This window comes from Fundulus heteroclitus, chromosome 11 (assembly GCF_011125445.2).
Source record: "Fundulus heteroclitus isolate FHET01 chromosome 11, MU-UCD_Fhet_4.1, whole genome shotgun sequence".
Classification (NCBI taxonomy): Eukaryota; Metazoa; Chordata; class Actinopteri; order Cyprinodontiformes; family Fundulidae; genus Fundulus; species Fundulus heteroclitus.
In genome coordinates, this window is record NC_046371.1 from 16150852 (window position 1) to 16175854 (window position 25003).

The 25003-nt window shown below is 41.7% G+C and overlaps 1 protein-coding gene across 1 annotated transcript in view; it reads right to left on the reverse strand.

The window, feature by feature from the left end:
• Positions 1-872: 872 nt before the first annotated feature.
• elnb (elastin b) overlaps positions 873-25003 on the reverse strand; it is a 31370-nt gene continuing 7239 nt past the window's right edge. The window contains exons 6-55 of the mRNA XM_036142967.1: positions 23790-23894; positions 23534-23584; positions 22572-23456; positions 22206-22277; positions 22073-22120; positions 21915-21977; positions 21777-21818; positions 21554-21616; positions 21396-21440; positions 21211-21276; positions 20992-21168; positions 20792-20827; positions 20281-20706; positions 20169-20201; positions 19525-20067; positions 19396-19425; positions 18929-19144; positions 18192-18224; positions 17831-17998; positions 17250-17276; positions 17104-17157; positions 16959-17003; positions 15846-15860; positions 15233-15310; positions 15089-15142; positions 14892-14945; positions 14593-14679; positions 14459-14482; positions 13563-13583; positions 13233-13259; positions 13140-13154; positions 13014-13037; positions 12809-12868; positions 11885-12133; positions 11599-11769; positions 11439-11471; positions 11116-11364; positions 10985-11029; positions 10654-10908; positions 10545-10583; positions 5519-6583; positions 5388-5414; positions 5132-5308; positions 4940-5041; positions 4259-4312; positions 4046-4117; positions 3821-3871; positions 3614-3637; positions 3187-3252; positions 873-2385 (exon numbers count right to left, since the gene is read on the reverse strand). Of these exons, the coding sequence (XP_035998860.1) occupies positions 2342-2385; positions 3187-3252; positions 3614-3637; positions 3821-3871; positions 4046-4117; positions 4259-4312; positions 4940-5041; positions 5132-5308; positions 5388-5414; positions 5519-6583; positions 10545-10583; positions 10654-10908; positions 10985-11029; positions 11116-11364; positions 11439-11471; positions 11599-11769; positions 11885-12133; positions 12809-12868; positions 13014-13037; positions 13140-13154; positions 13233-13259; positions 13563-13583; positions 14459-14482; positions 14593-14679; positions 14892-14945; positions 15089-15142; positions 15233-15310; positions 15846-15860; positions 16959-17003; positions 17104-17157; positions 17250-17276; positions 17831-17998; positions 18192-18224; positions 18929-19144; positions 19396-19425; positions 19525-20067; positions 20169-20201; positions 20281-20706; positions 20792-20827; positions 20992-21168; positions 21211-21276; positions 21396-21440; positions 21554-21616; positions 21777-21818; positions 21915-21977; positions 22073-22120; positions 22206-22277; positions 22572-23456; positions 23534-23584; positions 23790-23894 (6410 nt within the window). The 3' untranslated portion in view covers positions 873-2341. The remainder of the gene's footprint in view (positions 2386-3186; positions 3253-3613; positions 3638-3820; positions 3872-4045; positions 4118-4258; positions 4313-4939; positions 5042-5131; positions 5309-5387; positions 5415-5518; positions 6584-10544; positions 10584-10653; positions 10909-10984; positions 11030-11115; positions 11365-11438; positions 11472-11598; positions 11770-11884; positions 12134-12808; positions 12869-13013; positions 13038-13139; positions 13155-13232; positions 13260-13562; positions 13584-14458; positions 14483-14592; positions 14680-14891; positions 14946-15088; positions 15143-15232; positions 15311-15845; positions 15861-16958; positions 17004-17103; positions 17158-17249; positions 17277-17830; positions 17999-18191; positions 18225-18928; positions 19145-19395; positions 19426-19524; positions 20068-20168; positions 20202-20280; positions 20707-20791; positions 20828-20991; positions 21169-21210; positions 21277-21395; positions 21441-21553; positions 21617-21776; positions 21819-21914; positions 21978-22072; positions 22121-22205; positions 22278-22571; positions 23457-23533; positions 23585-23789; positions 23895-25003) is intronic.

Consider the following 25003-nt stretch of genomic DNA (forward strand, 5'->3'; position numbering starts at 1 on the left):
TGCGGGATGCTCTGCCAGGGAGATTTGTAGCATTTATTATCTTTCAAGGGGCCCATTCACATACTATGACTTTATCTATTTTTTACACCAGTAGCTCACTCTGGTTCCATACAAAGTTTTTCCAATTAAATTATTGCACCCTCTTGGCTTATTCTATTTTATTTCTGTGTTTTACACCTTGTTTTTGCTCTATTTGTCAGTAAACGCAGCAGTAATGTGTACATTTACCACAACAAGACCACATTACTGGAAGTACGATATCGAACATGTGGGCGATGAGTAAAGAAGGAGAAGCAGTGGTGCCAAGCGAGTCAGCAACGCCAAGCGGAGGTGCAAAAAGAAAGAGGTTAAGTAACCCTAACTCTCTGGATGGGGCTGGTCTTTCACCCTGCCAAGCTGTCACTTTACTGCGAGGCATTGAAGGACGGTCTGCTGGCTCTTACAGTAGCTGAAGCAGTTGTTATCTTGCTTTCTGATACTTCTGCGGTACTGCTGACAGATGGTACAACAATATTTATGTCTGCTGATCGTACCCGGTGCAAAGTTCTCATTAGGCTCAAACAGGACTAAGTAAACACTTTTCATTTGGACCTACACAGAACCCACACCTTTCCTTTCACTCCATCCTTTGCATGTAACGAGTGAAGATGAGAACGACTGCCTTACATTTAGATCACCAAAGCAGCTGCCTCTCGGGTCCTTTTCTTGGCCTTTGGTTTTAGAAAGGTTCACCACAGATAAAAATGTGAACACAAACCTATCGTTCATAACATCTGACTTCCTCATACTTAACATGACTGTTTTTTGTTCAATCATTGTCCGACAAAAATGCATTTCTGTGGCCAAAATAAAAAGAAACAGGATACTAGAACCAAGTTTCAATGTTCTTCCTCTTTACTTCTTAAACAAATGTACAAAAGCGCATAGTTTTCCCTCATAGGCAATACAAAAAAATATGTTAAAAACATGTTGACAGAATAGAGAGACAAAGGCAAGCTCATTTACATTAAGATAGTTACATGCTTTCTTATCCTCTCACATCACCATGATTCGTATCACATCTAAGGACAATGTAGAAAACAAAGCGCTTCTGTCTAATAAGTACTTTTCAGAACACCCACTCACAACATATAAGTAAGTAAAATAAGGTGACACATTTAAAAAAATGAGACTAAATACATTTCTTAACATAATTTAAAAATTCTAGTAAATGTGAGCAATTTTTCTTTCAACAGTGCTTATAAAGGTACAAGACAAGAAGAAAACAGTAATCAAAACATTGTCATTTTCCTCTATTTCATTTTTGGATTTAGATTTTAGCAATGTCACATACGTAATCTGAAAGAAAGTCACATTGTACTCTCAAAACAACATCCTTACAGCGCAGATAAAATATATTAACCAGAATTTTACAGTAAAAATCCTTTGGTATTTAGCATTCCACTTGTGACTACGTATAAAGTGTTAAAAACTGCAGATCCTGAGGTCTGAGTACAGTGACATATGAGCAAAAAGCATTTCAATGATAACGGAGTAGGAGAGGTTCAAAACAGCAGACCTTTTAAAGCTGTTGTTCATCCTTCCCCAAAAAGAACAGCGATGTCCGTACTTTATCCTTTTAAAGTTTGAAAAACAGTCCAAGTGTTTGGGTTTTGACGAGAAGGCTAAAACAAAGACGCAGGTAAAAACACTGATCAATTTGAAGCTACATTCAGTGTAAATGTATTAAGGCAATTTAATTGAATAGTATCAGTGCGTCAGCATGCAGACAGGTCTGAAGGAGTTGCCCTAAAGGGAGTCCTTGGCATCAGTCTCAGCCCAGAAGATTAATTGTGACTCTTGCACAGTATTGCAGTTATTATCTGACACAGCATCTATGAGCAAAACAGCACAGTAAACAGCTTGGGCCTATTGATAAAATACAATTTAGGGTTCTCAACCTTCACAGAGAGGACATGACAAGATTTGAGGACAGGTTTTAATAAACAACTGTTTCATTGCCTTTACTGCAGTTGTTGGACAAATGAGTCTCTTGTCCCTCTTGCATTCTCTAACCACTGTTCTTATCATGTAGAAATGTAATGAAAACTAATCAAACACATAGTTGAACTGAACACAAAGCAGTTTGGTCCTCATGGCGTTTACTTTACAACAAATTTCTTTTTAGAAATTAGGGTCCTGCCAGGTTGAGAACCGGTTCTTATGTTCAAAATCAATAAAAAAACGTTGCGTTTGGAATGTGTTAAGTCTAGTTTCTAAGTCAGGTAAGACATTCACAAGCTGTAATCATGCTATAGCACCACTGTTGTTTCAATGAGGTCACTTCCTGTCTGTCAGTCTCTCACTTCCTCCTTCGACCACAGTAGTTACCCTGACAGCCTCCACCTAGTACCAGGAACAGAGACAGTTAACAGATAAAAAATACACCAAATATACAGTTAGCATGCTAGACATGTTCTACCGGTACATCGTGACAATATGTCCTATGTGATTTACTTTTATTTCAGATGTATTTAATTAGTTTCAATAGCAACAATTTAATTGAATTAGACATACAGTACACACTTACTGGCCACTTTACTAGCTGTGTCTGTTTTATTGCTTGTCGACATAAATGGAGGTAGCAATTTAATGCATTTAGACATCTTGATGTGGGGAGAATGACTTGTTTAAGGTAAAGCTGAGCATCAGAATGAGGAAGAAAGGGAATTGATGCGTCGTGGTTTGGTGTCATTCGGGTTGCTCCGAGTTTTTCACAAACTGCGGATCTACTGTGATTTTAAAACACTGTGATAAAAAAAGAAGAAATTATCCAGTGAGCTGTACTTGTGCCCCGTCTAATTTGATGCCAGAAGATGAATGCGACTTTGAAACAAGGTAATGCGCCACGTCATAAAACTCAAATCATCTCAAAATGTTCTCCAATGATCTCATTCCAGTAGTGCACTTTTGAGAAGTGGTGGAACAGGAGGTTCCCATCAGGCACGTGCAATTAAAAAATCTGCATTAACGGCGGAATGCCTTAATTCTAGTATGGACCAAAATCTCCAAATATTACATCTTTTATCTTATTGAACCTATGTGTTCAACCAGTACTAGCAAGGTGTATCTAATAAAGTGGCCGGTAAGTATATGTATCAGTGTACTAGTAAGGCTAAACAAACAAGTGTGTTAGATTTGTGTTACCTCTATAGCCTCCGGCTCCAAGTAATGCCTGCATGGCTGCATATTTGGCTGCCTTCTGTGCTTTGGCTGAAAGTTGTGAAACATGCCAATAGTGACTTTGCTTAATTTTCACACACAACACCATAAATACATGCATTATAACAACAAGACATCTACAGCTCTTTAAATTAGCTCTGACATTTTTGTTTTTCTGTGAAATGGTTTAATCAGGTGTAGAAAAATAAATGAAGTTAATATATTTTGTGCTTGACCAAAATTTCTGAAGGAAACTTAATCTTGCAATAAAGAAGGACACGATATGTGTTTGTTTTCGACTGTTGATTGTTGTGGTGGTATTTTGCCTTATGCTCACATGTGCATCTGTTAATGTTGAATTGTGTTGTAAAGTACTCAGGCACAAAGTAGGGTATAAAGTATGTTTTCTTACATTTTTGTCCAGTCCCTGCATATCCTAGAGAACAATAGCAGGAAAGGTCAGAGTCAACAATAGATACCGTTAACAATAGTTTCATTGGGCCTTATTTGTTTTATCAGTGACATCATTGGTAATATGACGCAAACAGCAAATTTAAGATTGAAAAAGATGTGCAATCTCCTCATACAAACAGGGGTTATAGAGCGAAGGTCATTTTACCTGGATAGCCTCCTCCTGCCACTCCGCCATATCCTGTACCAGCGCCCCCTCCTGGTTAAACATACACATTACAAATTAAAACACCTTTTGCCTGAACTGTTAGACAGTATTATTTTAGTTAACTATTCTTGTAATCTAACCCCAAACCTGTTTTAATGCCAGGTATTGTAATATGAATAAAAATTTAATTTGGATTGATTTTTTTCAGTGCTCTGTGAAGCGAACCTGGTTGACCGGCTGCTCCTCCAACAGTTTGACCCGTTCCTCCCAGACCTCCTGTCCCTCCGGCTGCAGTACCTGAGCAAGTTAAAGTAAGTAGGTTAATTATAATGACTTTGACTTATCAGAATGATAGAGCATTTTACAGATATTTGCACAACTGCAAATGAAGTCTGAAGAACATTAGGCAGCATAGACTTCTTGAAATCTGTGTCCCACCTCGTCCACCTCCTACAAATCCTCCTGTTCCTGTACCGGGACGGCTTCCAACTCCTGCAAAAGGTTAACATCCCATTTAGATCAATTACAGGGAACTCAATCTACATTATGAATAATAAGGGAATCTACCAGTTTTAAAAAAACAATACACAGCTACAAATAAACATAAATGAGTTAAGCTTAATATAAAGTTTTCCAACTTTGCTTACAAAGTTATAACTTCTCTCTGCCCTTGGTTTTGTCTCATTGTTCTTCATGAAAAATCACGAGACAAAAGTCTGAATGACCCGCACGCTCAATCAGGTTTAATTTTTTTTTCATGTTTGTAAGTGACCTTAATGTGCTGTACATCTTGGCCCAGACCCCAAAGCAGGAAATTGTCTGGAGCAACCGCAATTATGAAATGTTAACATCTACAACGCTGGTTTGTCTTGTTATACAGTGCAAGGGTGAAAAGGCAGCTGCAGACGATGTTTAGAACTGACTCTCAGTACATTGTCAGGAGTTCCTGTCTGGTGGTATGTTTGGTAAAATCTTTCAGGGCTTCCCTGTTATATTCCACTACAGTTTAGTGGTCTTGTATGAAAGTAATACTATATACTGGGTGTAGTTGGTAAAAGATCAGCATCATCTGCAAAGAATGATCAAAACTTTTTAAATGTTGTGTTATATATATTTTACCTTGTCCGTAGCCAGTTCCCCCTAAAGATGAGCCATAACCAGACTTAGGGGGCTTTCTTGATCCAAGTGTTTGGCCACCAGGTCCAAAACCTCCAGCTCCAGTTCCGCCAGGACCAAAGCCTCCAGCTCCAGTTCCGCCAGGACCAAAACCTCCAGCTCCAGTCCCTCCTGGACTAAAGCCACCCGTCCCAGTCCCTCCTGGACCAAAGCTTCCAGCTCCAGTCCCTCCTGGACCAATGCCAGTGGATCCAGCACCCCCAGTGCCATAAACAGAAGGGCCTGTCCCAGTTCCATCTGGGCCATATCCTCCCGGACCAAAACTACCAGGTCTAGCTCCAGTTCCACCAAGACCAGCTCCTCCTGAACTTCCTGTCAGGAAAATGAAAGCATTAAAGATGTAAACATAGATGTGAACAATTTATTATGGATTTAATTTGGATAGTTTTACCTGCTCCATAACCTGCTCCTCCATAACCTGGATGTATAAAGTTAAAAGATATTTCATTAAACATTGTTCTGTTAACAAAGGTTACATTTGTTTCACTTGACTTATTGTTCTACTTCTATGATCAAATATACCAGATTTAGAAGGCTTCCTTTTTCCTAATCCTTGGCCACCTGGTCCAAAGCCTCCAGTTCCTCTGCCGGCACCACCTGGTCCAAAGCCCCCGGTTCCCGTGCCAGCACCACCTGGACCAAAGCCCCCAGTTCCTATGCTAGCACCACCTGGTCCAAAGCCCCCAGTTCCCGTGCCGGCACCACCTGGTCCAAAGCCCCCAGTTCCTGTGCCGGCACCACCTGGTCCAAAGCCTCCGGTTCCTGTGCCGGCACCTCCTGGTCCAAAGCCCCCAGTTCCCGTGCCGGCACCACCTGGTCCAAAGCCCCCAGTTCCTGTGCCGGCACCACCTGGTCCAAAGCCCCCGGTTCCCGTGCCGGCACCACCTGGTCCAAAGCCCCCGGTTCCTATGCCGGCACCACCTGGTCCAAAGCCCCCAGTTCCCGTGCCGGCACCACCTGGTCCAAAGCCCCCAGTTCCTGTGCCGGCACCACCTGGTCCAAAGCCCCCGGTTCCTGTGCCGGCACCTCCTGGTCCAAAGCCCCCGGTTCCTGTGCCGGCACCACCTGGTCCAAAGCCCCCAGTTCCCGTGCCGGCACCACCTGGTCCAAAGCCCCCAGTTCCCGTGCCGGCACCACCTGGTCCAAAACCTCCAGTTCCTGTGCCAGCCCCATATTTATAAGGCTTTCTTTTTCCTAAACTTTGGCTCCCTGTTCCATACCCTCCAGTTCCTGTGCCAGCACCTCCTGGTCCAAAGCCCCCAGTTCCTGTGCCGGCACCACCTGGTCCAAAGCCCCCAGTTCCTGTGCCTGCACCACCTGGACCAAAGCCCCCAGTTCCTGTGCCTGCACCACCTGGTCCAAAGCCCCCAGTTCCTGTGCCTGCACCACCTGGACCAAAGCCCCCAGTTCCAGTCCCAGCACCGCCTGGTCTGAAGCCTCCAGTTCCGGTCCCGGCACCTCCTGGTCCAAAGCCCCCAGTTCCTGTGCCTGCACCACCTGGACCAAAACCCCCAGTTCCTGTGCCGGCACCTCCTGGTCCATATCTTCCAGGTCCAGTGCCTGCTCCACCGGCTCCAACTCCTGCACCTGCAAAATGGTGACAGATGAACTATTTTTAGTGAAAGCAGGCTAACTTTAGAGAGCTCAAAGGAGTTGTTCAGAAGACATGCACAGTAGTTAGGACTGAGGCTTAGCGGGTAGGGTAGTTGTCTTGTACTTGGAAGGTTCTGGATTCAAGTTCAGCTTCATCTTGTCACATGTCAATGTACCCCTGGGCAAGGCATCTAACCCTACGTTGCCTGCCATATTAGTATATTTAATTGGATGATCGTGGCTAGAGACTAAAGCACTTTGAATGGTCAGCAGAACAGGAAAAGTGATATATAAATTTATTCCGTTTACCATTTAATTAACAACATGATGTAATACAGATATATGGGGTAACTACGTTGGTTGTACTTATCCTGTGTCTATTTAAAAATTATTCTAAAGGATATTTTTTACATCTGAAAAATTCTTCAGAAAGGCATTAAAATAACAGCCCCACCTCTTTGCACCCTTCGCAGTCGGGTTTCGCCCTCACTGTTCTATCCCCATGTAGGATTTATGGAAAAAAGACAAGTTCTTGCCTTTTTAGTATTTTTAGATTTTAAGGAATATTTTTTGCAGTTAATAGTGATGAAACCTTCCATTCAAATGCTCCCACCTGACTACCCTATAGTGGTCCCACATGGCTTTGTTCATAGTTGGCATTGTTTACACTTCATATCAATCAATAGGGGGTTTTCACTGACGTCACTGGCCAACTTCCGGTCCGCCATATTGGGTGGTTCACTTCCTTATCTCTAGTTGTCGTACACGTATTATCGTATCGCGAATGGATAAGTACGCCAGCACGCTAGAGCGACCAGATAAGGACGTATACCTGAGGAAATGTTCCGTGATCGACCATATGGACCCGTATGCCCTCCACGGTGCCTTGTTTAGCAGTAATCCAGATGATTGGCCAAATGTAGAGCACAGCGACATAGTGCATTACCTGGTGTTCGGTGAAAACCCTCTGCACACTCTTGAGGAAATGAGAGCTTACAAGGATCTAGAGGCTCACAACCAGTTCACATCTGGTTATGTACATCAAGGAAATCGCCATCATACGTGGACGGGTGAGTTTTAATAAGATGGTAAATATGTAAACAATCCGACGCAAATGTGTCGCATGCTTCTGCGGTGGCTGACGGCGGGCGGTGCGCGAAGGCGCTTGGCTGCAGGGCCGATCGACGCCGCTCGCGGCTTTAATTATTTAAATTATTTATTTAATTATTTATTGGCGCCGGTAGGCGCTGCAGATCATAAAGCCAGCAAACAGTGGGAACACAGCAACTCGTTCAAAGGTAAGCTGCGCTCAGACGGGCTCTGGCACATGCTAGTTTAGTAGCTGCTAACCGTTAGCGCTAACAACCACTCGCGCATGTAATGTACTTTTAACTTGCTGCTATGTGTTTCAAACGTTTAGAACACACTCTCATTGACATCGGGATACTGTGGAAAGTTATGTTCGGTCGACTTACAGCCGCGATCCAAGCGAGCCGACGACTCTTTGTTATCTTATCTCTTGTTCTCCGTGGTTGCGCCTCCAGGCAGGAAAGCGGTGGAAAATTAATCTGTTTCTATGTTTTTCCCATGGCGATCATGTGTTGCGCTGTTACAGCCCACAATACAGCAACGGCTTACCATGGTTGAAATCAAGTTAAGGTGAAATTAATCAAATTAAAACACGGCTGAGAGAGGGAGTACAGTACGCGGTAGTCATAGGCAGTAGAGGCGGCGGAGGCAGTCAACATTGCAGCCGCGGAAAGTAATAAGTCATAACGCCCAAGCCCTATTATTAATATATTCTTCTTACATGTTTTAAATACTTAACAGTTAATTACCTGTGACAAAGTGAGCACCGCAGACTCTGGCGTATTCCAGCTTAACACCGTCCAAATCGGACCTGGATATCCGTGTCAGCCATAGGTGACGGCGTTGTTCAGATAGCTGTTTTGTTTTTTCACATTGATTCACTATTACGGCTAGTAGGCGATAGAAAGAGCGTTGATCTCCACCTCCACGGGCCGTGCAACCAATCATTAAACACGTTTTCCCCATTGTTCACTTCCAATACTGCCTAAGGCGTCATACAATGCAGGTCAACGGTGCGAAACGACTGCCACCCAATATGGCGGACGCGCTGAGTAGTCACGTGAGCATGACGTCAGCTGAAAACCCCCTATTTCAAGATGTCAGACTGGGATTTTTACACATGGTGTTTGAGATATTTTAAGCTAACCCCTTCATGTTATCATGCAGTTACTATTTAAGTATTTAAGTGATAATATGACAAGTTGGTTTGGATAGCTTTGTTTCCCTTAAAGGGGCCATGACTACAAATTTCATATTTCTGAGGTTTTGTGGGCATAATATGATCTGTTGTTCACTGATGAGGCCATGTGAATGTCAAGAGTGGTTACTAAAGGACCTGTTCAGGGGCGGTCAGCTTTGTCTCTTTGCTCAAAAACTGTCAGATCAGAAAACGGGTTGTCTTTCTACATAATTCATATTCTCCAATCAGAGCACACCATCAAGCAAACAGCCTTAAATATGGGGGAACTGAAGTTGGATTTTTTGAACAAAAAAAAACTTCTTCACCAACACGGAAGGTGGCGACCACATTGTCATTACCTGTAAGTTTGTTTAATTTCTAAATGCTATCAAATGTAAGGAAGGTGTGTTTGTAACTGAAAAATTCAGTTGACTGATGAGCTAAACCGCTGCCAACTCCTGTCGCGGCTGGGGGGGCCAGTTCTCCACCATGTTGCGGTCTATCTGGCTTTGTATTTTGGTCCTACTGTGTTGAATCGCGGCGCCAGGTTAAAGCCTTTGGTCAGCTTGGCCACGCCTGACCAACATCCTGCAACACAAACACTTCAGCCTGCCATAAAAATAATAGTGGATTTGAGACAGGGTGTTATGTCGAGAGGAGAGAGGCCCCTTCCCCCCTCCATGGAGGGGCAAAGGGTTGTGACCGGTTTTGTAAAATATGGTTGTAGCCAATCATAGTGAAGTCAAGTAGGTTGAAGCCTCATATCATTAATGTACCCAACCCTTTTATTGAGGAGGGACATTTGACCTAACAAAACAACCACCTTCAAAAAGGTGACATTTTTTTAATGAAAATCTTTGGAGAATTTATATTTGCAGCAATATCAACTACATGACATGGTTTATACAGTAATAGCAATTTGATAAAGAAAATAATATTTTTAGAACTGCATTTTGTATTTACGTAAATTACTTTTTTTCTGATGGTGAACATGTTTTATCATCTGAAACATTTATTTTATTTTTGTCATTTACAAATCTATCAAATATAAAAAAGAAGAATCACTCATGAAGAAAACTCTGAAAGCTTTTAGCAAATAGCCTTTCTCATTTTAGAATTGTAACACAACAATTAAGTAACTGAGAATTGCATTAATTTTAAATGTGCGCTTTTTGTAGGTAAGAGGACTTCCTCTAGCTTGTTTTTAAAACTGAAATTTGCATTTGGTATTTGCACAAGCTCCATCAATGGAGGTGACTGAAGTACCAAGCATAGGCATATCATTTGGACAAACTGTGCTCATGGTGAAATATGATGGTGAAAATTTGATAAGTTTGCCATCCACCCCTGTGTTCTCTATCTTTAAATCTCAGCCAAAGGATATCTGAAGGAACATCATTTCATATGAACACTTAAGATTTGTATATTTCTTAAAACTCCAATTTTTGACTCAAGCTGTTATCGTTTTGTTACTTGTTTTTGGTTTTAGTTTCAGTTCTTTTTGTAAAATGTGAATTTTATTTCTTTTCGGTTTTTTAGTGTTGTACCATCACTAAAGTGCCAGGGAACTACAGATGGAAATTGGTTTGTTGGTCAAATGTGGCACATTTACTCAGTCTAACTGTGATTAATATCAACTACTAATGTACATTGTTTCTTTTTACATAAATAAAAAGATGGAATTACCTTGTCCATATCCAGCTCCACCCAATGATGATCCATAGCCTGTAAACAAAGTTTGTTGTTTTGAAATGTGTCACCATATTTCATTATTAAATGTCGCTTTTTTTCCTACCTGTTTTTGATGGTTTTCTTGTTCCCAGGCCTTGACCCCCAGCTGTGTAAACACCAGGAACAGACCCGACTCCACCAGGTCCAAAGGTGCCTGGTCTAGTTCCTAGACCTCCCAATCCTGTGCCAGCAGCACCAGGTCCAACTCCAGCTTGACCGGTACCACTGGGTCCGTAACCACCACCAGGCACCAAACCACCTGGACCAACTCCTCCTGAGCCAGTTCCATAGCTGCCGAGTCCACCTCCTGCTCCATAACCTAAAATGAAATTGTGTTCAGTTCCACTTTTCTTCTTCTGTGTGTAATCTGTTGAATTTATTCAGTGCTGTCATACTTTTCCCCGGTTTGCTGGATCCAGGACCGGTGCCATATCTAGAACCTTATTAACACAAGTTGCAAACAGGTATCCTGTTACTAATCCAGCCTTTTTATTTGAACTTTTAAATCTTATAGTAGTGAACCTACCATCAGGTCCTACACCACCACCATATCCTCCCAGTAGAACGCTGACTCTACCTGGGCCTGGCGCTACACCTCCGGGACCCGTTCCGACCCCAAGAGTCCCAACACTGCTAGGTCCGCCACTGGGCCTTCCATAGCCCCCAGGTCCAGTTCCAAATCCACCAGGCCCAGTACCATAGCTGCCTGGACCCACACCATAACCTCCTTGAACTGTACCATAGCCGCCAGAACCGGTACTGGGGTAGCGTAGACCTGAGATGGAAATAACAAATATGCTTTAGAGCAGTTCAAGCCATCTCCAAACTTCAGAGATTAAGTCTACAAACCTCCACCTGGTAAAACTCCAGCTGGACTGTAGGCTGCGGGAGACAATAAGAGAGATAATAATAATTAAATCAACCTGTTTTTGAAAATAACAGGCATGTTAGTTTTGGACGAATTGAAAAAAAAAACAGCTTCTGTAACCAAAGCTTGGTTGCTTCTCACTTTTTCCAGGTTTTGCAACTCCTGTTCCTATTCCACCAGCACCACCGGTTGCAGGTCCTAACCCTGTGCCTCCAGGGCCTGTCCCCCTTTGAACTCCTCCTCCTGCCACCCCACCGACACCACCTGGTCCAACACCTGCACCCCCTGTTAGACCCCCATCTCGTCCGTATTCTATAGGGAAAAAAACAAACAAAAACAAAACATTTCCTTCAATCTGTTAGTGTTTTCGGTCCTTCATGACTTTAGTCCATTAGTTTGTTGGTTGTTGACTTGACAAAATCAGCACCTTTAGGTGGTTTTGCTGTTCCTCCGACTGCGCCAGGTGATCGTCCTGGTCCGATTCCAGTTCCAGTGGCTGGAGTGTCCCCTCTACCCACTCCTGTTTGTCTGCCAGAAACGTCTCCCGTTCCCCCACGATCGGTCGGGCTCCCTCCAACTCCTCCTGGCCTTCCAGCACTGCTTCCTCTACCGTCTCTTTCTCCATCAGGCCCCCCTTCCCCATCTCCCTCACCTGGTGTGTCACCTCTAGGGACACCTTAAAGACAAAACCACAAGATCACTTAACCTATTGTAGGTGTAGGATGAAAAAAAAAGATGCATTAATCTGAAAAGTGCATTTGTATTCCTCCCTTCTGAGTCCAAACTTTGTTAAACAACTTTGTTTTGGGATGTGCGTCTCGCAGCTCTTAACATCTAGAGATGGACAATTTCTTTAATAAAATAACCTTAGCGCAGTCAGACTGAATCAAGGCCATCTATGAACAGTAATTTTTGCAATGTAGTTCTGCCTGAATGTTTAGGATTGTTGTCCTGCTGGAAGGTGAATGACTTCCCCAGTCTCAACCTGTTTGGGTCTTTCTTATATTGCCCTGTATGGAGCTCCGTCCAGCCTTCCTTGCCTCTGAAGATAAAAAAAAAAAGCAACCCCACAGCATCATGCTGCTCCACAAGGTTTCAATGTGGGAATGATGTGTTCAGGGGTTTGTCAATTCTTTTATGCAAAATGTGAAGAAATTCAAGGCAGTGTGAATGCTTTTGCTATATATTGTTCTCTTAATTGGATGGAGTGTGGTGTCTTGATTGTCTCCTCTTATGCCAGAGATTATTATGATGTTCAAGTGCTGGAAATGCAATATGAATAGATGCATAGGTAACAATCATGTTTATTATCCTTTAACATGACATTAATGTTAAACACTTTTTTATTCACCTGGAGGTTTGAGGGGTTGGGCTTGTGGGAGTCCTCCCCCTGAAAGATCACCACCAGAACCTGCATAAATAATAAAAAAAAAGGTAAATCAAGGCAGGTTTTCTTCATGGTTTTAGCTGCATGTTGTTTGTTGACCGGATGTGCAACCTCAGTAAGACTTTATAGCATGAAGCAATTAGTGTACACTGCAATGATTAATCCTCACCTCTAGGGGGGACTCCAGTTCCACCTGAATTTTAGAGAGAAATTAAAGACAGATGCTAAACTATTGTTGCACAAATTTACATGCATGTTTTAAAGCATGAGCTTAATGCCTCACAGTTCAACTTACCAACTCCTGTTCCTCCTGTTTAAAACGAGAAATACTTTTAAAAACACGTACCTCTACACAGAATATGTTTTCAGTACATGGAGTAATACCTACCTGCTGTTTGTACAGCTGCACCACCCACTGTAAAGGAAGATCTACATGTTATATGGGAATTATCAGAGTTTTCACATATAAATTCATCTTCTTGGCTCCCCTAAAGGAAATTTCTTAGGTGTTGTTCTTTAGGTTATGACATTTTGTGGACTTGTGAAAGGAGGAGCGCTTACAGCTGCAAAAGCTTTCAGTAAACATAAAATGTTTATTGATAGATTACCATTTTTTATTGTAGCCTTGCTATTATACTTTTGTTAGTGTTCTTTTTTTCTTTTTCTTTTACAGTTTTGAGTTCAATAACAAACCAGATGATCCTTAAAGCGTACTCACCAGGGGGAGCTCCTGTTGAACCTATCAGACATGGGAACAAAAGGCATTGGTGGTTTTCAGACAAGTGCTGCACTTCAAAAAATACATCTGATTTTTTTTGTAGATGTTATTTTGAGTATTTAACATAAAAGCAGTTTAGATTCCCACAGATACGACCTAAGGGAAGAGATTTATTCTTTACAGTATGATCTGTAAAAGTACTAGAGCCGCACCAATACATTTTCCACCAATTTTCCTGTAATCTATTCTTATCAGTGGTCAAGTAGTTAAAAATGTATTATTTCCTCATTAGTCATTAAATGCATCTTTACTCAGAAACACCAATAGTATCATTCTATAAATGTAACTTCTATTTTGTCTTGTATGTTAATGCACACTGCTGACTATGAGGCACACATTTAATTTAATGATAACTAGGGGTGTAACAATACATTGATTCACATTGACACGGCAATTAAATGATTTATGATCCAATTACATCGATTCAACATGAAAATACGGATCCACATTGTCATCTTTCAGATATTATTATTATTACTATTATTATTATTATTTTGAGATTCACAAGGCTATAGTGAACAGGTGATCTATTATTGTTATTTTATATATAATTAGAAACATGCTGTTTTTGATTTAAATACCTGATGCCTGCAATAGCTAATAAACAAAATGGTCAAATCAGATCTACTTTTTTCTGAGTTGATGAGAGAGGATGATACATTTTAAATTAATTTCTGGAAATTTTGTTTTACTCACATTGTGTACATACATGTTTTTTTTTATAAAAACATGTCCTGTAAATGTGTAAAGTGTAAAATGTGCTGATGCCATGTGGTGGTTAGGTCATGTTCATGATATTATAAGCAAAGACTGAAGATAAACTTGAACAACCTTACCTGGAATTGTGGTCCCATTAAATCCTGTTTTAGAAAGATGATTAAAAGGACAAAAATTAATCACAGTTACAAGGTTTCTTCCAATATTAACACAATAATATCTTTAAAAGTTTAGCTTTGAGAGGTCAAATTACCTGGTATTGCTCCAATGATGGGGATACCTGTTCCATTTACACCAACTCCGTCCCCTCCTACTGGTCTGCCACCTACACCAGTACCACCTATTTTAACATTGATGGAGTATAAATTAACATTTTGATCTAGACTGACGGAGCACGTTTAATAAAAATAATTGCACTAATGTAAATTTAATGATTGATATTCAGAGATCTTGGCCTTGTGCTTATGGGTTTTCTTTTGTAACCCTTGGTTGTGTTGACCCAAAAGCGATATCTATTGTTGATAATGCAAAATGTTGAGAAATTTCACCCACCATCTCCTCCAGGAATTCCTGAGCCCTCCAACCCAGTTGAACCACCACCGTCACCTAGACGAACAGTTAAAAAACATGGATCAAAAACATATTTTTTTTAAAAACAACAAACAATTTAGGTGAGGAATTAAAGGAGTAACTGTTGAGTTTTATAATGTAATAATTATTTTTTTTGTATACAAACACATTACAAATACCATCTGTTCCTGGTGCTGGTGTGCCAACTGGACCTCCAGGTCGTCTTTCTGATCCTACACACATGATTAAGCATAGAGAAATAATCTAATTACTGATTTAAAGCGGCCAAAATATTTGTTGTCAATGTTCAAAGAGAGACTCACCACCAGGTCGCGATGTTGTCCCTGCACCGCCGGTGCTGATGGTCCCATTTGCTGCAACACTGGTTCCTGTTCCTGAACCTGTAATATTCCGGTTTTAGTTCTGGTTTATGTTATTAGTTTTAGTTTTCCTCCTCTCTCCTGTTTTTGATTGTCTGGTTGTTTTGAGTTCTGTCTTGTTTGGATCCTCGTTTTGTTGGTGTCTGTTTGGTCTTATTTTCTACCTTAGGGTTTTTGTCCATCAGTCAGTGTGCTCCTTTTATCACTTCCACTTGTTTTTGTTAATTAGTCCCGCCCTGCTCCCCTGTTCCGTCACCTATTTAAGCCCACTTTAGTTATTTGTCTGTTGCCAGAATGTCTTGTGTAGTTCCCTCTCGTCAGCTTGCGGTAAGCACATCCTAACCTCTGTTATTTTACCTGCCCGTCTGCTAATCTGTGTCTGATCTGTTCTTTGCCCTCCTGTTTTTTGAGTCAGTTTAGTTTATGTCTGGTCCTGTTTGATTCCCGTATGTTTCCCTTTTTTGCCTCCTGGATTTTGTTATTAAACCCCTTTTTCAACACTCAGCTCCGTGTCTGGCTCACATTTGGGTTCTATCTCCACGATTCATTACAGAACCAGGTATATTAACACCTGGGTCAGAACATTTAGGGGAAAAAAGGAGCTTATTAACAAAATCCTTTCAGATCCCATTAAATGATTGACCTTCGACTATTTACCAAATTTAGCTGCTTTATTTCCAGCTGTCCCATAAACTGGGGATACATAATTCAACAATTTTAAGTTCACAGGGAGACGGCAAAACGACATGCACAGGTATCGCTTTCAATCGTCTGTATATGACGAATCAAATAAATTATCTTCTTTTTCTCTGTTCTTTTTCTGACAACAAAAGGGATAAAAATCCATGGGTCAGGTCACGAGGGTAGCAGCTTCAGTAGGGAGGCCTAGACGTCCCTCTCCCCAGTCAATTGCGCCAGCTCCTCTGAGGGAATCCCAAGACGTTCCCAGGCCAGCCGAGAGACATAGTCCCTCCGGCGTGTCCTGGGTCGTCCTCTGGGCCTCCTCCCGGTGGGACGTGCCCGGAACACCTCACCAGGGAGGCGTCCAGGAGGCATCCTGACCAGATGCCCGAGCCACCTCCACTGGCTCCTCTAGAATATTTTTCATATTTTGATTAATTTTTTTTTATCTGAATTTGAAAAAAAAAATGCCAAAAAAGTTCTGCTGTTTCATTGACTACAACTTATGATTCATTGACAAACTGAAATGGATAAAAACACTTTTTTCATCATCTTTTTTCTTTCATTCCTAAGTTCCTATCTATGTCAGGAGTGGTTAAAATAAATAACCAATATTGCTGTTGACTAAACACAGCAATTTGAAAATATATTTTATTATATTATTTTTTTTATTGCCTACTTTTAATCAGTTCAACTGCCCAAAAAATTACATGCCCAAATAATGATAGTTCTTGTATATTTGGCTGTATTTTTGATCTGATTATGTTAAAACATCTTACTAGAGCTGTTAGTCTAAATAAGATGTGCTTAGGCTTGTTCAGTCAGCCTATGTCAGTGTGCCTGTGCCGTCATAGCCCTATAATAACTGGAACCAAACCATTGATTGTTTGGCTCCATTAAAAAGAGTAAACTGAAACAGAATTTTTTATACTTAAATGAGTTTTATGCTTAAATTTGACCATGCCAACACAAAACCGACTAAACCAACCTGGACCTCCAGATCCAGGACCAAAGCCACCTGGTCCATAGCCACCTGTATAGGTACAGCAGAAGAGTATAAAGGAAATATGTTTACCACAAAAAATTTTTTTTATTAGCTTAAGAGAAGATATGCACCAAAAGGAAGGACTCACCACCTCGTCCTGCTCCCCCTCCAAGAACCCCGCCACCACCTGCTCCAACCTGACCTTTACCATAATAAGGATAAAAAAATATCAGCAATTCTTGCAATTTCAAACATTTAGGAAAATATTTTTTATAGAAAAAAACTTTTTCATACCATATTTAGAAGGTTTTGACCCATAACCTGTGCATAACAGAAGGGAGAAACTTTATCCTAACAGGCTTGAATTTAGCTTTCCTGAAGTATAAACATGTTTTAAAATGAATCCTAAAGAGAAAAATGTCTGAATGTTCGATTATGTTTAGACTGTATTTTTATAACTTCTTTTAAATTTCAATTTATGAGACTGATCTTAAATGACAAAGTAAAACTTGTCTGTGATTATATGCACTGGTATCACCATGTGTATATTCTGTATTTTAAATGATTTCAGTTCTTTTCTTTTTTTCTTTTAACTATGGACAGTAATGTTTTTTAATCACACTGTCTAAGGTAATGGTGTATTTAATATATTTTTTTATCTTAATATTGTCTGTTGCTCTTGGTATTGTACTGTATTCTTTTGTTTGTTATTGCAATGTAAGGTTCTATTAAAGGTGGCTTTGCCTCCTGCGGAGCTAGAGACGGAAATTAGCACTGGCTATAATCTTGCATATTTACATTATGTTCATTAATATGCACTGTCCCTTTATAAATAAATAAATACCAATACAAAATATAAAATGCTCTCTTTGAACCTGTTCCATATCCAGTTCCTGGGCCTACGCCATATCCTCCTCCTGGTACAGAACCAGTCCCAGCTACTGAGCCACTTCCAGGTCCATATCTTCTGTCAGCGCCAAGAGCTCCTCCAGTCCCTTGACCCCCAAATCCAGATCCAGGAGCTGCTGCTCCACCAGGAAGTCCTGGGGAGGAGAGAGGTTACAACTTTTTTAACTTTTTTTTTAAATCACTGATAAGTTTATTTTTAAATTATTCTTGTACAGGTAATTAAAGATTTGAAGGATATATATTTCAAAAATATGTTGTGCTCATTGTTGGAGTCAAAATCTAACTTGTTTTGCCTGTTTAAATGTCATAAAAAACAATAAGTCCCACCATATTTGAGAGACTTTGCACCGCCAGGATATCCTGTGAAATAGAGCAGAGAAATTAAACAGTTACACATCGGAAAGTGTGTATATATATATATATATATATATATATATATATATATATATATATATATATATATATATATATATATATATATATATATATATTATATTTCTATATTTTTATATTTTATATTTTTTATATTTGTTTATATTTATATTTTTATATATCTCATCTCATTTTAAAACGTTTCCTTTTTGCCCTCATTTTGACCCTTTAGGCATTTCATACTTTTTAAAGTTCTTTGCTTGGATAGGTTTTTGTCCTGCTTTGACAGCTAATGATTTGATCAATTTAATGTAACTTTCCATATTGTAAGGAAATTAGGTTTTACAGTAATACATATTTACCAGCAGCGGATATTTAAATTTGTTCTGGGGTCCTAAGCTGTCATATTTCATGACTCAATCAAATGGGTAACAGAACCACAAGCTATGGAAATATGTTGGAATTAATGGTTTTCAGAAAATGATGTGCAGTTTCATCAAATTATACATGAATGTTGAAAATTTCTGTCTATCTATCTTTATAATTAACTACAAAGAAAATGCACAGGGTTTTAAGTACATGTGAACAAAATAATGTATTTATGGTTATAAAATATAAGTAAGGAGGGAGGAATTGATACATAAGTACAGAATGTTGGTACCAACTGGTAAAGAGTTGTTTTCAATTTTTACCTCCAGCAGTGCCTGGCCCAAAGCCACCTGGTCCACCTCCTGTTCCAATACCAGAACCAGGTGTTCCTGCTATCCCAAGTCCTGATCCAGGCCCACCCCCAGTTGTCACGCCACCTCGTCCAGGAATCCCTCCACCTACTCCAAGTCCAGACCCAGGACCAGTTCCAACCCCACGTCCTCCTGCCCCCAGGGTACCTCCCACACCTCCAGGGACTCCTGCAAAGAGTATTTCATTTCTAAAGAGAACATGGACCAACTACAATGCCCAGATAGGACCAACTACAATGTCCAAACAACTCATGCCCTTGAAGAAGGATATTTCTGGACAGACATTTGATAGCATGAAGTAATTTCCTATGAGTTATAGCTCATCAGGTATTATCTGTTGGATAAAAACTGCATAAAATCACAAGTTTATTCTAAGGTTTGTCAAATCCGAAGTAAATATATACAAAAGGTTGTCTTACCATATTTACGTGCTTTGGCACCTGCATATCCTGCAAATGAACCAAAATTACATTAAGAATCATTATGACCAAATTAGCTGTTTTTAGATGTGCTTCTGTATTTCAGAATGTCTTTGTTTTACATTTTACCTCCTGGTCCATATCCAGTGCCACCTCCACCTGTTCCGACTCCGCCAGGCCCATAGCCTGTACCAGCCCCACCAGGGCCAACTCCGCCTGGTCCGACACCAGCCCCACCAGGGCCAACTCCGCCTGGTCCGACACCACCTGGTCCATATCCAGGGCCAACTCCGCCTGGTCCGACACCACCTGGTCCATATCCAGGGCCAACTCCGCCTGGTCCGACACCACCTGGTCCATATCCAGTGCCCACTCCACCTGGTCCGACACCACCTGGTCCATATCCAGGGCCCACTCCGCCTGGTCCGACACCACCTGGTCCATATCCAGGGCCAACTCCGCCTGGTCCGACACCACCTGGTCCATATCCAGTGCCCACTCCACCTGGTCCGACACCACCTGGTCCATATCCAGGGCCCACTCCGCCTGGTCCGACACCACCTGGTCCATATCCAGGGCCCACTCCGCCTGGTCCGACACCACCTGGTCCATATCCGGTGCCAACACCACCTGGTCCCAATCCTGGTCCCCCAAGTGCTCCACTTAACATGCCTACAACAAACAGAATCATAATGTTTTATTTATTTTAGGAAACAGTTGCAGAATAGTATATTTCCATAAATTACAGTGGTTCAATTTTGGAAACTGCTCACCATATTTACGAGCTTTGGCGCTGGCATCATATCCTGAAATAAAAATACAGCATTATAGACAGGTCTTTACTAAATCCTTGCATGGGAATGGCTGTGCTCATGTCTTATTTACCCCCAGGTCCAGTTCCTGTTCTTCCTGTCCCAGGGCCAACTCCACCTGGTCCAACACCGCCAGGTCCCACTCCTCCAGGTCCATATCCAGTGCCGACACCCCCTGGTCCAAAACCACCTGGACCATATCCAGTGCCGACACCCCCTGGCCCAACACCACCTGGACCATATCCAGGGCCAACACCACCTGGCCTGACTCCACCTGGTCCATATCCAGTTCCTGCACCACCTGGTCCGTATCCCGGGCCGACACCACCTGGTCCGACTCCACCTTGTCCGACTCCACCTGGTCCGACTCCACCTGGTCCATATCCAGTACCAGCACCACCTGGGCCAAAACCAAGCCCCGAGCCAGGTCCCAACCCTGTACCTTGGCCAAGTCCTCCTAGAGTCCCCCCTCCTGTGCCGGCACCAGGAACTACACCACCTGTAAAGATTAAAGCCACTTTATAATGTCAACAAATGTAAAATCTACTTAATTGAAATGTTAGTTGTCTGAAAGCATAACTCACCATATTTTCGTGCCTTGGCTGACCCAGGACCATAACCTGTGTAAAAAACAACATTAATGTACATTTCCTAAGAGACATTCCAGAAAACGAAAGTCATCAAAATATCATAGGAATTACTGATTACACAGAAGGAAAGTGTCTTCCACCCCCTCCCCCCACCCCCCAAAAGAGCAGAAAAGAGTCCTCTCCTTATGATTTACCTGAACCAGGTATGCTGCTGCCTGCACCTGTTCCAACTCCTCCACCAAATCCAGGTCCAACTCCTGTTCCCACTCCAGGTCCACCACCCGTACCAATGCCACCTCCAAATCCAGGTCCGCCTCCTGTTCCAGTTCCACCTCCTGCCCCTGGGATGACTCCTCCTCCTCCTCCTCCTCCTCCTCCTCCTCCTCCTCCTCCTCCTCCTCCTCCTCCTCCTCCAGGAACCCTTCCAGTGCCTAAGGTGCTTCCCTGACCAAAAGAACCTCCTCCGGCTCCAGCACCACCTCAAGTAAGAGAAGGTGTACAAAAATACAGCAATACTGCATTTACCTGATGGATTGCTACAATACATTAAGTTAACCTTCTATAGGAAGTTTCACATTTCACAGGTTGTGTTTGTTACCATATTTGGCTGCAGCTTTGCCTGATTTCTTTGATTTCCCTGTCCCTAAATTAAAACAAATAGTAAATAAAACATTAGTTGGCTTGATTACAATATGTCCTGATTGTTTTGTTGTAATTTTGAAGCTACAGTTTCTTGCATTTTAGGTGCCACTGTACCTGATTTCGGTGATATTAGAGGGTAACCATGAAAAACTCCAGATAATGTTTGGCCACGACCATCTAAGATGTGAAAGATAGGTTACACATACAGTCCTCTTGTAAAACACTGAAGTACAAAACAGAACAAATTTACTGGACTTAACTCATTGTTTGATTTAGAAATTTATGTGATAACATACATACTTGTTAACTTGTAGTTTCTAGACTTTGAGACACTTACTGCCTACTTGTCCTACGCCGCCTTGACCAAGTACTCCAGTCCCTGCAAGAAAAGAAGTGTTATTTTTATTTTTGGGCTCGTATACCATGCCAAAACAAGTTTGCCCATCATTCATAACCAAAGAACATGTTTACATACCAGTTTGAGGCCCGATTCCAGATCCTGTTGCTACTCCAGGGAGAACACCTCGTCCCCCAAAGCCTTATCAAGAACATGGAAAGATTAATAGTTTTCTATTTCCTTTTACAATAAATGATAATAACAGGACATTTAGTCCTACAAGGGTTGCAACACACCTTGACCTGGTACAAATCCACCCTGATAAAGTCCAGGTACTCCAATGCCTGTATGATTCATATTTACATTATAGGAATATCTCAAGAATAAAATCAGTATTAGTTGATGATGGATGAGATCATACAGCTGTACCTGGGACTTGTTTGTATGCTTTACCACCACTCTTTCCTCCAGGTCCTAAACCAGTCTGAGGCAACGTTGGAGCTACAGAGGAAAGACTCAATTAATCGGCAAAACTATTTTGTATGCAGAGTTTTAACAATGAACCACAACATTTTCTTAGATAGATTACAGAGCGTCTGTTATTAAAACTTAAAGGTTAATAACTAACATGACTGATTAAAAAGCTTCTGAATGTTCAGAAATATAATATTAGTAAAATTCCTATAAAACACAAAAGTTTAGTCTTGTAATGTGAGTTCAAGTAGTATAAACCCTTCAGCAAGGCACTATACATATGTGTTTGGATCTTTGCTAAATATACAATAATATATTTACCTCCTCCGCCTGGAACAGCTCCACCAGGACCAATTCCAGTTCCACCGGGTCCAACCCCCGTACCACCTGGACCAAATCCTGTTCCCCCAGGAACTTGTCCAGTTCCACCAGGTCCAACCCCTGTACCACCAGGACCAAATCCTGTTCCCCCAGGAACTTGTCCAGTTCCACCTGGTCCAACCCCCGTACCACCAGGACCAAATCCTGTTCCCCCAGGAACTTGTCCAGTTCCACCAGGTCCAAACCCTGTACCCCCAGGACCGAATCCTGTTCCCCCAGGAACTTGTCCAGTTCCACCGGGTCCAACCCCCCTACCACCAGGACCGAATCCTGTTCCCCCAGGAACTTGTCCAGTTCCACCAGGTCCAAACCCTGTACCACCAGGACCAAATCCTGTTCCCCCAGGAACTTGTCCAGTTCCACCAGGTCCAAACCCTGTGCCACCAGGACCAAATCCTGTTCCCCCAGGAACTTGTCCAGTTCCACCAGGTCCAAACCCTGTGCCACCAGGACCAAATCCTGTTCCCCCAGGAACTTGTCCAGTTCCACCGGGTCCAACCCCCCTACCACCAGGACCGAATCCTGTTCCCCCGGGAACTTGTCCAGTTCCACCAGGTCCAAACCCTGTACCACCAGGACCGAATCCTGTTCCCCCAGGAACTTGTCCAGTTCCACTGGGTCCAACTCCCGTACCACCAGGACCAAATCCTGTTCCCCCGGGAACTTGTCCAGTTCCACCTGGTCCAAACCCTGTACCCCCAGGACCAAATCCTGTTCCCCCGGGAACTTGTCCAGTTCCACCAGGTCCACCCCCTGTACCCCCAGGTCTAAACCCAGTTCCACCAGGCCCATAAACGGTTCCTCCAAGAGATGTTCCAGCACCACCTGTAGTAACCAAAACACACATCAACCACATTTTACCAATAACCGATGAAGGACAAAAGATCAGGGAAAATACTCACCTGTTTTAGGGGGTTTGGGTCCATAACCACCACCATATCCCCCATAGCCACCTAAAGAGATATAGATGATATGGGTGTTCTTAAGTGGATATTATTAATGATTATTTATTAACAATTTTAAGTATTTGAATCACATTGTTGTCACTTTTTATTGGATCTCAAGGGTCAGTGTAAAAGTAATGTTGATTAGAGGTCCAGTAGCTATGCAGGATGTGCTTAGAAGACATAAAACAGCTGTGTAAATAAAAGCACTGACCTCCAGGTGTGTAGCCTGTTCCAGCTCCCTGACCTGCCACCGTACCAACGCCTCCTGCTCCAAGAGCTCCTCCACCCAAACCTCCTGCTCCAAGGCCTCCATACCCTTGAAAGACAGACAGTACATGGTGTTTACTCCGATTATATAAATATCGCAAACAGCATTATATTGTTGACAAATACCTTTATTTGAATCTACTTCTGTACAATTCTTCAGTTTCTGTATTTTTTTTATTTGATCCTTGAAACATCTATTTTGTTTCATTTTTCAGCTGTATGTAGCTCCAGGGTATTGCTTTGATTCGTCCGGATAGACCTCAAAGTAGATTTGTGTTTTTGAAAATTATGTCAAGATATGTTCAAAGCACTTCTGTTGTTCGTTTTGGAATAAACCAGTGTTTGGGGATTAGTCCTCTCTATTAGATTACAGCTTTAAGTATCATTTTGCAAACTGCTAATTATGTCATACAAGCATTCCTATGTGTTTCCTATGCTTTTACAAACCCCTTTCCTACCCACCGGCACAAATGGGTGGATTTCAAAAGGATGGCCAAAGCCGTGGCTTATCCCCTAAGAGCTTTCATAGTATCACAGAGATTTTTCATCCTGCAGGAGCAGCTCACATGTATGAGGGAAGAAAAACAAGGATGACTCAAATTTCAAAACACATGAGTCTGACTGATGTAATGACATCTATACTTTACCGAGGGACTCCCATGCCTAACACATTATATCCTTTATCACTATATGTGTGTGGGTGGTCCCTGAACAAAAGCCTATAATGTTGATGTAAAAAGGAATGAAATAATGGTATTACGTATGCAGTCTCTATCCTCCAGTTTTGTGTGAATGTAAAAACAATATTTACATTATTCTGGTAATAGTATGGTACTGGGAAACATGGAGGCAGTTTGGGCACTTTAGCCTTAAAAAATATATTTGCTTTCATGACTTTTATTCTATCAAATTACCAGTCTGAAGTCTGTAACCTATTATCTAGCTCCTGTACATGTCGCACTGTCACTAAGTTGCTTTGTTTAATCAACACTCATTTTCTTGCAAAATATTCATACTTATACCTTTTATGATGATGACTTCTCTATAGGTCCGTAGTCAGGTAAAGTTTTACTCCAGATTTAAATCATGTACTCATTGGATCAGGTTTATTATTATCATTCAGTGCTGAGAATATTGTAACGACCCACTGAGATCAAT